The sequence below is a fragment of the Ambystoma mexicanum genome, chromosome 3q, assembly GCF_040938575.1.
Source record: "Ambystoma mexicanum isolate Mex_15411 chromosome 3q, UKY_AmexF1_1, whole genome shotgun sequence".
Classification (NCBI taxonomy): domain Eukaryota; kingdom Metazoa; phylum Chordata; class Amphibia; order Caudata; family Ambystomatidae; genus Ambystoma; species Ambystoma mexicanum.
Genome location: NC_090926.1, coordinates 183,403,895 through 183,418,317, shown reverse-complemented (window position 1 = coordinate 183,418,317; position 14,423 = coordinate 183,403,895). Strand labels below are relative to the sequence as shown.

The 14,423-nt window shown below is 48.6% G+C and overlaps 1 protein-coding gene across 1 annotated transcript in view; it reads left to right on the top strand.

The window, feature by feature from the left end:
* Positions 1-14,423, top strand: part of LARP4 (La ribonucleoprotein 4) — a 615,863-nt gene that overhangs the window by 475,250 nt on the left and 126,190 nt on the right. Inside the window, exon 13 of the mRNA XM_069653450.1 lies at positions 7,343-7,501. Coding sequence (XP_069509551.1) covers positions 7,343-7,501 — 159 coding nt within the window. The remainder of the gene's footprint in view (positions 1-7,342; positions 7,502-14,423) is intronic.

Below are 14,423 nucleotides of genomic sequence, written 5' to 3'. Positions count from 1 at the left end.
CGGTATGTGGAGACGGATCACGAAGTGGGGGGGGGGGGGGTGGACACAGGTCCCCTGCTCGCAAGAGGAGACTCATCAGTCCAGACCCTATGCCACTGGCTCCTTTCACCCCTTGATCGATGGATGCATCGCTGGATATTCTAACGACTGGTCATGGAAATCCAGCAGAAGATGCCTCTGGCACAGGGGCCTACGCCTCCACTGGACCCTCGAGCCTCCGAGGTTGAGCCTGTCCCCATGGAAGAGAAAGTCTAGTGGGGGGTTGGCGCTGGTCCTCTGTATCATCCGACCCATCCACCTCGCCGCTACACGGCTCTGCACATGGCTAGGGGCACCGACAAGCACTGTCCTGTTTCACAGAGAAACGCCACATGTGGACGAGCCCCATAGTGCCTCCCCACCGGGCGAAGTTGGATCTTTTCATTCCATGTTGTCAAGGGCCTTTGAGCTGTTTCAGTTAGTTCCTGTTGGGAAGGATTTCTCTTTACTGCACCTTTCCTTTCATTTTAATGGACCCCCAAACTTTTTGCTCTCATTTCTGATACTGACCTGTACTTTGTATAGTGCAATGAAGCCATAAGCTTCACTATACTCTTTTGCTCATCTGTTATGGGGAAACTGGCATGTCCTTCGGGCTGTCAGTACTGGGAAACATGGTTTCCCTTAGTCTTGCAACTTTGTTACTACTTAGTAACTTTTTATCACTAGTGGTTACTTTTATCATTGTACAATGCATTTTACAATGCAGTACAATGGGGTACACATTTTGTTTTGCCCTAGACTAACACTCAGAGGATTTTTGGTTATTCTAGGTGTGCTATATGGATGATCTGGTGGCACCAGTGTTTTTGTCGTAGTTTTCGTTTTTAGCCTTAACGCTTTAACCCCATTTGTCTACTAACTATGGCTAGTGTCCAAACGGGAGAGTACCATATGGTTTTTCGCTTGTCCTTTGGCCATCTTGTTCTATAGCCTTCTTCCTGGCCTTACAGGCCAGGAAAATCCTTACATGGACTTCGTGCCCAGGAAAGCAGAAGCTCTTGTCGGGCTATTGGAGGGCTATGTGTTTTTGCTGGCAGGATGTGGGCTGGGACTGTCTGGTCCCAATCCACAAACTGGTTTGTGTTTCTTGAATGGCATGGTATGAATGTTCCTGCCAGTGGTCCTGATTGGACCACTACTAAGGGGTGCTAGTCCTGCTATTGGCTAGTTAGTTTTGGGTCTTAGCTGGCATTTAGGATAAGAGGACCCCTACACCCATTCCTCAGAGATCCTGGAGTAACCTAAAGGAGCCAAGACTCCTGTCCAGCTGTGAGAACTGTGAAGAGATTGGAGACCCGACTGAAAGAGGCCTTGCGACCAACTTCTGCTGCTGCTGCTGTCCTGGTGGAGCCCTGGCTTGCTCGTGATCTTCAGAAGTCCTGAAAGGGTGCTGTGACTCCTTTGAGTGGAGGGAACATCCATTCCTGATGTCTGCTCGGTACCCTGCGAAGAAGAGCCTTCGGAAGTGTCCTCAAACCGGCCTGTGGCTGACGAGCTGAGTTTGAGCTACTTTGCTACCAAAGTCACTGTTCTGAGCTTCGACCTGGAACTTTGGGGATACTCTGCTTGTCCTACAAGGCTCGCCGCGGCAAAATGTCGGCGTCCTAGCTTCAAGGCGATCTGAGATGCGAGGAAAAGTCTGACCACGACAAGCGTGTCCCTTTGTGTCGCCGTGCTGCCGTGACCTCCATCATCTGAAACTGCTTACCTGACTCTTGTCGTGTCTGGAGAGGGGTCCTGCATTGAGTTTTGGTGCATTCTTCATCCGAGAGTCCTTGCAGCAGCGAAAGACACCAACCAGAGATCAACTCGAACCTGCCACCCCTGCGGATAGAGGACTGCGATTGACAACGGGAAAAGCAACTTCGAACCCTCTTCCATTGACCTGCCAAGTCGGGGGAAAGAATATGAATATGGGGCGGTGGCAGGGGGTACTTTACAGTTGGAGACACTTCTACTAGTTATATCACTGGACCCCAGAGACGCTACCTTCATTTTTTCTCAGCTTCACCCCGCCCAAGCTTGACAGATTGGAGAAAAAGTACAGGGTACCAGATTCAGTGCCCAGGTGCTTAAGGTCTCAGCCCTCACGCGACTCAGTGGTCTCAGCTGCAGCAAACAAGCGTTCCGCAAATCCATAGTCTGCAGCCATGATACCTCCGGACCGGGGGGGGGGGAGCTGTATGCAATGGGCAAAAGAATAATTTATACAGCAGCATCTTCCATTAAGGCAGCCAACGCCCTAGCCATTTTGTGCCGATATGACCCGGAACTATGGTACAAGCTGGGATCTATTCTAGACTTGCTGCCAGAGGACAAGGTTGAGGCACTAGAACTTTTTCAAGAATGGGAAGTGGCCTCAGATCACGCCATCACAGTGGCAGTGGACATCGCAGACACAGGTTTCCACCAAATGGGGAACAGGCTCTCCATGCGTTGGCAAGTATAGTTGAAGATGACAAACTTCTGCTATGATGTTCGGACGAAGGTGCTGGATATGCTGTTTGACAGAGAACCTCTTTTCGGAAAGGCAGTCGACGAGTCTTTGCCAGCAATAAAAACCAACATTTAGACACGCTCCCTGGGAACCTTACAGCAGCGATGGCTGTCCTTTTGTTCATCCAGAGGAAAACCCTGCAGATTTTCCAAGGGTTATACTACCCATGCCGGCAGCCTTCATGCTCCTCCACGCAAGAAATGGACAGGGGTTGCTCTCAAGGCAGCAGAGGATGGCACCGCACGCAGGGCAGAGCTACCCCTCCAAGCAGGCCTGAGCCAGCTGTGGCTTCAGGCCCCCACTTAAGCACCCCAGTGGAAGGCCGGCTGGCGAAGTTCATCAACACGTTGAAAAAGAACAGTACGGGCAGATGGCTGCTTGTCGCCCCGGACAGGAGCACAATCTTGGAGTTCCAACACAGGTGTCCTCGTATTCCCCCGATACTGTGACAAGAACACCACATACAACTTCTGCAAGAGGTGCGGGCCATATTGCAGAAAGGGGCAAAATAACCCATCCCAGAGTGTCTCTGGGACTCTGGTTCGAAAGAAAACTGGGTGGGGAGCATATAGGGGTGGTGCTTGGCCAACTGGAGGAAGGTGATGTTCTGCCATTGTTGGATCTCGGACACCTACTTCCACATCCCCATTCAAAAGAAACACTGCAAGCTCCTACAATGTGTGGTTCAGGGTCAGCCCTTTGGCCTGAAGTTGGCCCCTACGGTCTTTACGAAGTGTCTAGCCCCGCTGGCGTTGCATCTTCGTCCACAAGGCATCCATGTATACCCTTATCTGGAAGACTGGCTGGTGCGTTCCCACTCGCACACTCCGAATAGTTTAAGTAGAACCCTAACTTCGTCAGCAGACGAATGGTCCTTGATGTGTTTTCGCTTGCCAAAGTCCTGCTTGAAGCCATTTTAGGATACGCTGTTCCTAGGTGCCCGACTCAAAACAGTGATGTGTTTGGTGTCTATCTCAGAGGAGAGAGTGGGAGCCATACAAGGCAAAGTGCAGCGCTTGTCATCAGCACAGACCGTGGGGTCCATCAAGTTGCTGCGATGCAAGGTGGATGCAAGAATCTGTTAGGCATAATTGCATACAGTACCCTCTGGGACCACCACATACAATTAGGACTACAGGTGTCAGCAAAAACCAACCTCTAAGTCTGTACTACAGTTTTGTGGTAGAGAGCTGAGCAGCCAGGCTTATCTCAAGAGGGAATTTGAGCAGTACAAGAGGTTACACAGAGGTCTTACAACAGTGATTCAAGTAGACATTGACACTCAAGGTTTCTTGGTAAAACACTTATTAATTTATTAGTCATTTAGAAAACATTCACTAGAAGGAGGCAACTTGGTGTTATACACAAAAATACTTCAATAGCAAACCAATAGGTTTCTGAACAAATTAGGCTCCCCTGAAATGGGAGCAAAATGGCATTTCAGTTACTTTCAATGAAAGCAATGAGGTATACGTTAGCAGAATAGATCACAAATACTTTCTTTCTTAGGCAGCGCAAATAGTCCTAGTTCACTAGAGGACTCGATTCAGGCCTATGTCAGTCAATGGACCAGTGTCTTGGATGGGAAAGAGCAGTTCTTGAAGCAAACGGTAAAGTCTTTGCCAAAGTTCTCAGAAGTAGTTTGTATGAAAAAGAATCGTATGTTGGGTCGCAAGCTAATTAGGCCTGTAAATTGGGAAAGTTCCACAAACTTACACCGCGAGAGAAGCGTTCTCTCAATCGGGTTGGCACAGTACATTAATATGAAGCAAAAGATGCAGCTGACGACGTTGGTTTGTGGCAGTTCCTGCAGATCACTGTTCCTGAGCCTCAGTCGTGGAGATAAGGGGGGCGGGGGGGCCTCCTGCACTGCACGGGATCGTTGAAGAAAGCAAACAAAATCCAGTAGCTGTAGATGCAAGAACACAAACTAGTGTCCCCCTCCTTGGTTAATCCTAACCAGCCTTGAGAATGGTATCCAGGTGTCTTATGAATTGGTTGATCCCACCAACTCAAAGGAAGAAACCGTCCTTGAAGGAGCTTCTGTCCAATGGAGTTTGGCATTTTGGTCCTGCAGCAAGGCTTCACCGGGCAAACCAACGTTCCAGTGGTTGCAGCAGCTGGCCTCTTCCAGCTAGTCTTCGGTTCTTTCGTTCCGGTGGTCGACTCTCCTTTCCAGTCCTGGACTCGCCTTTCAAATGGTTTTCTCCCCTTTCATTCCAGCCTAGCTGTCACTCACCCAGCAGGGTGGCTGTCCTTGCCGGACAGTCAGCCAGCCAATCACGCCAGAGTGCATTTCCGTCTCCTAGGAGACGGAGCACAGCGAGTTTCGGGCACCTCCCTCACTTCCTGCCCACCCCAAACACTCAAGTGCCAGAGGCGGTCTTCAGTGCTGAAGCCCGCCAAAGGCTCGCGCACAAAGGGACCAAACCTGGTTTGGCGCGCAGTTAAACACGAGAAGGACCTTTCCACAAAGAAACAGTGAAAAAAGATTACCATAGTCTGTATTTACAGGGGGGTTTTGGGCGCCATATTGAAAAACATGGTGCCCCCAATTTTTCTCTACCAGTGTTCGCTGACGGTAAAAATAATGGTAGTTCGGTATAAAATCACTGCCACCAGCCATTTCAATAGGAAAAGGTAGCTTTTGACAGCTACAAGAGTGTTTAGACCTAGGGGATACTAAGTAACCCATCCAGCACTCTATAGGAAGATGGTGTGTCCTGGATCTATGATTTTAAAAAAGACTAGTAAAGTCAATTTAACTTTACATTCTCTGGGGAACACTAGTTCATCCCAGAGAAGGTATTTAAACCTTGGGAAGTCCCCATCCCTGTGCCACTGCACTAAAGGTGCTGTTTGACACAACAATGAAAGGATGATGCCTGTGGAGTTATCTAAAACTTCATAATCGAAGAACACAAGAGTAAAACACACATCAAAATGCAGGAGTGGGGGATAAAGGGCTCACTCTCTGCAGGAAAGTCCTCAAAATCTAGCAAAATTTCTGGGGGTCGCTAAGGTGAAGGGGGAATAAGCACATTTCTGAGAATTCTCCCTAACAGGACTCTGTTGTATTCTAGTGGCAGAGGTGATGTGCAATATGAGTAGTGAATTATTGCTGGCGTATGTCGGTTGCTGTACCCTTGGAGCGATACGGCTATGTTCAATTGTGATGGAGTGCTATACGTGCCAGAGTCATGCTTGATAACTAGTTGCGATGAGGATAAACTGATCGTATTGTACTAATTGACTGGAATCCTTTATGCATGCTAGGTACCATCTTGTCTTTGTGGCTCATAGGTGCTCCACTTACCTGTCTGTGGGTGAAAGTTCACCCAGGAGGTGGACTAGGTCAGTCAAGATGCAGAACAGAAGAACCAGGTCTTGTGCACCTTCTGAAAGGCAATGTGATTGTCTGTGGTGAATGCTAAACGATATGGAGTTCCAGATGGTGGGAGATTGGGTGTAGAAACGGGATCCTCGATTCTGGTTAATTTAGCGACTGGGTTGACCAGATGGAGTGTTCTCATCTCGGGTTTCTTGAAGGCCTGTAGGGTGTGAGCTTTTTTGTAGATGGTGTGGTGAGGGGAAATGGACGGGCGACAGACAACAGTCCTACTAGGCCAGGAAACATTGAGATCGCGTGTGCTGGGGTGGGGAGAGGGGAAAGTGCATAAGATAACCATAAAATAAAGACGGATGATAAATACAGTTGGTGGTGCACATTGCCTTATAGGGGATTGTCACCTGATCGGCAGCCAGTGATGGACAGAGGGCGGGTGTGATGTGTTCTCTGGAGCCAAGGGCAAGAAGCTTTGCTGCAGTGTTTTGGACCCTTTGGGAGATTTCTGAATTGTTATGCGGGGCAGCCATGCCTTCGGAAGTGTCCTTGGACCAAACTGAACAGATGAAATGCAGAAGATTGTGTACCCAACGGAATCCGGGAAACAAGCAGTGGTCTCTGGGCAAATCGGAGCCGGATTGGGGGTGGGTTTGTTTACATACCAGTTTGTTGCTCCCTTCCACCATGCCCTAAAAAAGGATTTCATGGACGTTAGAGGCATGTCCCTGTAATTGCACTTTCCTGCCTGGTCTGTGTAGGCCTGGCCAAGGATTCCTTCCTGGTACTTTCCTAAAATGAACTTTAACTTTTGACTCTTATTAGTCATAACCACTTGCATAGTCCATCTTTTAATAAACCTACCTGTGATGTATCCACTTTGGAACTGGTGACGTTTGGCTACAAGGCCCCAAACCGTCTTAAGGCTGGACTTTAGAAGAGCTAGGGAAGCGGTTCCATGATTATCCTGAAGTTCTTTCCATTTCTAATACACCTTTTATAAACCATTATATTTTTATACTTGCCTGGCTAACTTCAATTATTGCTGTTGCTGTGTGGAATCATTGTAGCCCTAGACCACTCTGTGCTTCCCGAGACTAGGCATTGCTGCTCTCCTACCTTATTATGTTTGACTAAACGGTCTTCCCTTTTGACCATACAGGGTGTTTCTTTTTTAGAAATCAATCTTAACTGCTTAATTGGGTACATTTTGCATATCTAAAGAACTTTGACTAAAAAATCAAGCCATTGTTAACATTTTAAGCTGTGCAATAGTGTTTTTGATGGCCTTTTTGTGTTAAAATTCTATCATCTTAACTTGTGCATTGATGCAGTGCCTTTACAACTGGATATTAAATAAATGTTTGCTTTTGATGTAGCATTTAACTAGGGTCCAACTTTATTGTCCTGCTAGATCATGCTTTTCTAAGTCGTGTTTAATTGAGCTGCTTCCCTTTCAGCGACCGACACCACCTCCGGAAGTAAAGGTTCAGACACCAAAGTTCGACTTGTTGGCATCCAATTTCCCTCCTTTGCCTGGCAGTGTGGCCAGCCCCCCAGGGGAGACTGTTCTTGAGAGCAGAATGTCTGACATCGTCAAAGGAATTTGCAAGGAAAAGGTAAGCCAAACTTTGCGTGCCAAGAAATCTGTTCTGGGAGATATTAATTTCTTGCTATCTTTGTGACTGCCTTTTGGGATCACAGAACTCTATTCTACATTGGGTCTATATATTTCTGATGCTTGTGAAACTGGTTAGATTCACTTTCTTGGGATATTCCTCAAACCAGTGGTTGGTCCAGGGGGCGTTGACAGAGGAATTCCGGTCATCCTACCCCTATACAAGTGTGCAGGTGCCTATATTGTTTGTGGGGCAAAATTAAATTTTGACTTTTTAGGTCTCAAAATTCAACAGTGAAACGGTCTTCCCTCTTCCCCTAAGCCCACCCCCTCACCCGTTTGATTTTTGCTATCTGCCTTCATTCTGTGATCAGGGACTTCTACTGAAGTCACCCTGCCACTTGAATCTTTCATCTATGGTCTTATGGTAGCCCATATGGCTTATAGGACAAGGGTACTGATATAAGTACCCACTTAGAACCTGGTGTGATTACATCCTACTTTTGTTTTAGGGAGCAGGCTGGTGGCAGCTTTAATTTTGGCTTTACCTGGGATGAAGCCAACTTACAGCATTCGTAGCCTATGTACCTTTTTTGTAGCCTTTGTAGGTCTAATGTATTAAAGTCCTGTCCCAATCTATTTTGTTTTGGGGCCATTCCTTTACGGGAACAATGAGATGGGCCTAAAATGGCTGTTGAGCAAACATGAGCTCCTCCTGCTCCCTGCCATGTACACTATATTGTGGTTTGAACTGGTTTAACGCAGTCCCCGACAGACAGGACGCATGCTGTGTAAGTCAGTGTGTTTGGTAGTTTTTACTCTTCACACTGCCCTTTTAGTGCCCCTTTGCGTGACTAGAAAGCTATCTTAGACCAGCCCATGTGTGGAGATGGATTTTCAGAATCAACACTGGGTGTGGATTTTGAGGCCAATTTATTATGGTGAACAAGAGACACTGAGCCAAACCCAGTCAAGGTTGAGTAGCAGAGCAGTAAGACTTGCAATCTGGAGGGTGAGTGGTCTAGTACTACAATGGGACATACACAGAGCACTCCAATAATTCAATTTAGACCGAAGATGTACAGAAATACACAATTTGGTATTGGGCCTTCAACATACTCTTAGACTGGAATTCTGTTTAGGAGGCCAGTCTAATTAGAGTGAAGAAGGGAACTCTGGGAGCTTAGTCAAACCTATTGGGTAGCATGGGGAGGGGTCAAAACTGAGTCTCAGGAGAGGAGTGTGGTCTTCAATAAGTGCACACAGTGAGCAATCAATGATTACACTTGGACAGGTAAGGACACAAATACTCTATCACTGGCCGAAAACACACTATGAAAAATGACTACAGGTAGTAAAATCAAACAATACTAAATATAAACCATATATACAGTCAGTGTCGCAGCCAATAGGAATTGCAACCTTCACTTAAGAATTCCAACCTGAAGTTGACTGGGGCATTGTGCCCAAAATTCACGTTTGCACAAGTTTTTGGAGTTGTGTACAAAATGAGGGGGAGGTTCATGATAATAAGAGGGGTCCAAAAGTCAGATGAAGACACATACTGGTAAGACTTTAGCTTTTGCAGGGCTCTTGGCAACCAGTATTGCCAAACCATAAAACGATTTAAAAGTTGCTCAATCTTTTAAAAGGGTATAGATGGGTGGAGGGTGGGGCCAGGGGCAGAGATGAGGGACTAGAGAAGTACAACTAACTTACCTCCCCATACAGCGGGGCATCTGAGGTTGGTTTTCCCACCATTATTCCGGTCGAAGAAGCCCATGAGCTGCGGATGCAAGAGTGCCAACTCTACTCATGGAGCAATGCAGCAGGCACGGGTGCATGGATACTTGACTCGATGCAGGAAAGCTGGTTTCACTGCCTGTTACTGATGCATGTCGTCCGGGGACTGACTTTGCGTTAAAAGTTGGTACTTTGGCTCTGTCAATGCTCAGACCCCAAGATTTTGCAGGACAAGCTGACAGCTGCTTCATTTCTGAGCTGTAACACGGACCAATGACTTCAATTTGGGCTACTGCAGTAGGAGTCGGTCAGCCCACTGGATGGCCCAGTAATGCTTCTGAAGACTCGACAGGCACCAAGAAGTCGAATGGTTGTTCCCAACACTCCAAAGGGTTGAAGCAGCAACAAAGTACTGAGTCTAAAAGTCTAGTCCGTTCCCAATAAGTATGAGCAAAAAGCCAGTGTAGTGAAGCTGAAGGCTTCACTGCAAAAAGTCAGGACAAAGTGCAAAAAAAATGAAGGAAAAGTTGAGATCTATATTTCGAATGGATAGTGTCCTCCAACGTATTCCACATCTGACATGTAATGTCCACAGCTTTGTACTTCTGAGATGTTTTCAGCTGAGGGCGTCCTGTGTCGATGGTGTCTGGGTCGAAGGCCTCCGTCCAGGGCGATGTCACCGTATGTTATAAATAGGATGCACGCCACCGGTAGCCTCAGGTCAGTTTTTTCCGCAAACGTGTTTCCTTCGGAGACTCGGCGCGCCTCGTGTATTCCTCGTGAATGCCATCATCTTCGACTCCGCGGTCTGGCTTTAAGACTTGCCTGGACTGCAACTCTAAGATGTCGATTACGAACCCGCATCGTATTTTTTCTGATGCCTGGGCGAGAACCATGACACGGACGACTGTTCCAAATGCCAGTCGTTGACTGCTAAGGCCTTGCGGGAGCGCAAGGGGAAGTGACAGGTAGTAGGTAGGGGTTCTAAACCCAGTAAGTCTTGTAAAACTGCTAAGGGAATGTCCACCGACGATTCGAAGTGCGACTTTCCTTGTCAGGAGTCCTGGGGATCTCGATCCTAGAGTGGTTCCCACCATTTGTCTTCCTCGTCTCAGCATTCCAGGAAGCGCACTCACCAGCAGCCATCCCTGTTCTCAAAGGATGGCGCTGCGAGGAAAGTGGCTTGTCCTACCAAGTCCTTGATTCTAGAGGAATGGGCAGCCTTCAGGGAGCAGATACTGGTGAGTTTTTCAATCCCAGTGCACAGTTCTGTCCGCGCCTTCGGAGGAAGCTGGCAGGTAATGGTCTTGGTCCGTGGCTCGTGCGCCTTCGGGCTAGGGTCCTCAGTGCGATTCTCATCGGGAACCTTCGAGGTCCTGTTCGGTCAAGGTTCAGGTTGATTGCCAAAGAGACCGCAGAAATCTGGTAAGGGCTCGAGGTCGGCGTCGACTAGTCTGCGCTGTGTCGATCGGATGCGGATATCGAAGCTTTGCCTTCACACCAGCCGTCGGCACCCTTATCAATGCCTAAGCCGCCTGCGCAGTCAACGCCTTCGGGGCCTTTTGGCCGGAATTTGCCAATGGAGGTCCCAGGTACTTTGGATCCTTCAAGGAAGGCTACTTCGAATACTGAGGCCTGTTACGGATTCCAGACCCTCTTCTGTCCTGAGACCGGGTTTTTTTCTCCCTCTGGATAACATCTGAGGATTCATAAGTTACTCACCGTAGTGACTAACGTACTCTTAGTCCATAGTCCCTTTTCCTCCATACTGCCTGGGTGTCCCTCACGAGGGACGGGAGATGGAACCTTTTTCACCAGAAAATTCTTCCCCTCTAAATCTAGAGGCGTCCTGGGAGCATGTGCTGCCCTGACTCCGCCAACCCGCGCCACATCTCAGTCCCCAAAGACGCGTCAACAATAGATATACCATTGCTTAATGACACCAGATTATTACGGGGGGTGGTGGGACGTATGGAGGAAAGGGGACTATGGACTAAGAGTATGTTAGTCACTACGGTGAGTAATTTATAATTCTCATGCTTGTTAATCTGCTTAGAATCACATGCTGTGCATATGGTCCGACATCCAGTGGTAACCGCAGAGTATTGCATCTTGGCTTTCGGGGGCCGAAAGGGGACGTCGGTATAGGCGTGTCTGTAACAGTATCCTGATCATGACGTGTGATGTACCCAAAATCCCTCACGCGCCGAGGTCCATCAGATTATTTTTTCCACCCAGATAACTGGTTGCCCTGTAGTGGAACTCTTACTAGAGACATTGTTTACCTTTACCCAATTGTTGGTTTATTCCCCGTTAAGTCACTTTGCCCAACAAGAAAATATTTGACGAAGACTACGGGGGAAATCGCCTGCGCTCTGGATTTCGGCGCCTAAGATCCGGTGGCTGTCGGATTTCCACGTGGTCGGGCCCTCTGGCCGACCTATACAGTAGGGAGAGTGGGGTCGGGGTAGCCATATTGTTTAGTATGTCTTGTTTAGTATGTCTTTCCTCCTTTCCCCTCCTTTTCCTTGTTGGTCTGGTCATCCTTCCCTTTAGCTATGGAAAGGACTCCTTTTTAGATTCTGCCCTAAGTGTAGGGTCAGATATCCTTGGGAGGACGAACCCAGAACGTGTAACGCCTGTCTCCCCCTAGAGCACGAGAAGCGGTGTGCGGCGTGCAAATTTCTTCGGCCTAAGACCCTGAAGGACCGCTGCGTAAAGCTGTGGGCCGCGTATGGTATGTCACGCTTGGAGCCCCCACCGCTACGCCAGCTGAAAGTGACGGAGGTACTTCGGGTGACCAAGCGTCCATTTTGTATGTTATAGACCTTGAGTCGGACGCTTCTAGGTCCGCCATGCCTGTCCCCTGACCCTTTAAGGCTCGACTTTGGTCTCCTACAGGGAACACACCCGGCGACAGGGGCGTACAAGCGCATTGCACTAAACACACAACCCCTACGCCAATTTCGACGTCTTGGTCGTAAAAAGCGAAAGCGCAAACAGGGCCGAAAAACGTAGCCGGTTCCCTCGGATCGTTCAGATCCAAAGCCTTCCCCCGCATCCGCAGCAGCGTTTCGCAACTGGGCAATCCAAATCTGCTAAGGGCCCTACTCCGAAACCTACACGCGTCGAAGTGCGGGAGTCTGACGCTTCGGTTTCTAAGGCCTCAGTAGGCCCGAAAACTACAGCTAGGCCTCTACCCGTAAAACCGACCGCTAGGCCCTCTAGTGCCGCGGACGGTATTACAACTGCCGATAAATCAGAGCCTTTTTCTCACAACGATTAGGCGACTATCGAAAGTAGCATCGGAAGAATTACAGCGGCGGTGGGCCTTATTCCGGTTACGCCTAGGGTTATGGGCTAGTCCGCGGAAAGCTTTTCGGTGGATTGGTTCCCGGTTCCAATGAGGCTTACAAAGATAGTTGAGAGCCCCTTTCTGACACTCTGAGGGGTTCGTTTCGACGCCGTAGTGCGGAGAACGTAGTTTCTCCTCACATAGGCCCATTTGGCTCTTCTAAATGGACTACAGAAAAATTTGAAGGGTGTATGGATTGGCTGGAGCGGATTATCAGTTGTTCTGATCATCCGCCCCTGAAAAAGGCTCAGGTAGACCCTAACCTCCAAATTCAGGAAGATCAGCCTCATGTTTTCCAACAGGAAGATGTGGTCCAGATGGACACACAGACATCTATAATGAAGAAAAAGCTTATTTTCTGCAAAATGATGAGGAAGATCAACCGGATACTACGGACAACTGGGAGGAAACCCAGCAGGAAGGTCAAGACCCATGGACACAGCAAGATCAGGACTCTGATGTTTTGTGCGTAGACTCTCCTCCGTCCACCCCAGCTCGCCAGGCCTCACCTGTAGATGACCAAATGGCATTCAACTCAATGTTGAAAAAAGCAGCTGAATACTTCAAAATTGCCACTCGAGGCGGTACCTGATCAGGATTTAGTGGAGGATATCATTAAAGAAAAACCTCTGGCTAGTCAATCCATCCCCCTCCTTAACTCTGTTAAGAGAAGGGTAGCTCCCTCATTGGTGTCAAATGCTCAAACACGGGCAGTGAACCCGAGAGTTGAAATTATTTCGACCATCTCCTTCCACCCTCTATACATCAAAGGGCACGCCATCCCAGATTCACTGCTAGTGACTACCACTGGAAAGAGGGCAGGGGTACACCTTGCCACGGGAGAATCACCACCGGACAAGGAGTTGAAGCGGCTGTATGCCCTAGGCAAACGTCACATCAGCAGCTGCATACACCATACGGGTTGCTAATACTACTCTATTAGTAAGCTATGCTGATGCCCAATGGAATTTGCTCCAGGAAGGCCTCCAAGAGAATCCCGAACCCGCTAAATCAAAACTTCTCGCCAGTGTAAGGGAGGAAGACTGGTTAACCAGAACTTGGTGAAAAACACCCTGGACAATGCGGAAACTGCAGGCAGGTCTCTGGCTCAAGGGACTCTACTGAAAAAACAAGCTTGGCTGCGTACATCAGGGTTTAGACCTGAAACTTGGGCCTCCCTCATTAATAAACTCATTGAGGAGACTAACCTCTTCGGGAAAGCAGTGGATGAGGCGTTGGAGACAGCCAAGGAGGAGCATGGGACAGTAAGGTCTCTGCATCAAATTACACAGAAACCCTCCTCCCAGAGGGTAATAACTCTCGGCGGTCCTTTCGAGGGCAAGCCTGTGCTGGTCAAAACTACGGCACGGGTAATTTCAACACCATTCAAACATCTGGAAGCCCCACTTACTACCCCTAAAGGGGTCAGAAATGCAGCAAAGGTAGAGGCAGAGGCCCCAATCCCAGAGGGGACCTGGCTTCTGGTCAGAAATGACCACCAAGTCCAGGTCCCCTCCCATGTCACCCCGGTCGGGGGGTGATGACATCTTTCCTCAGGGCATGGGAGGGGATAACTTCCGACCAGTGGGTCTTAAAGACGGCCGCCCACGGTTACTGCGTGGAATTCCCTCGACCTCCACAGTCGAGACCGCAGCGCTCAACGCCTTTCACCGGACCATCTGGAAATCCTGATCCAAGAGGTGGAAGCACTGCTGGGAAAGGACACTATAGAAGCCGTCCCTATTCTTTAGGTAAACAAGGGTATTTATTCAGTGTACTTCCTTGTGCCCAAAAAGGATCTCTCCATGCCCCCTGTTCTAGTCCT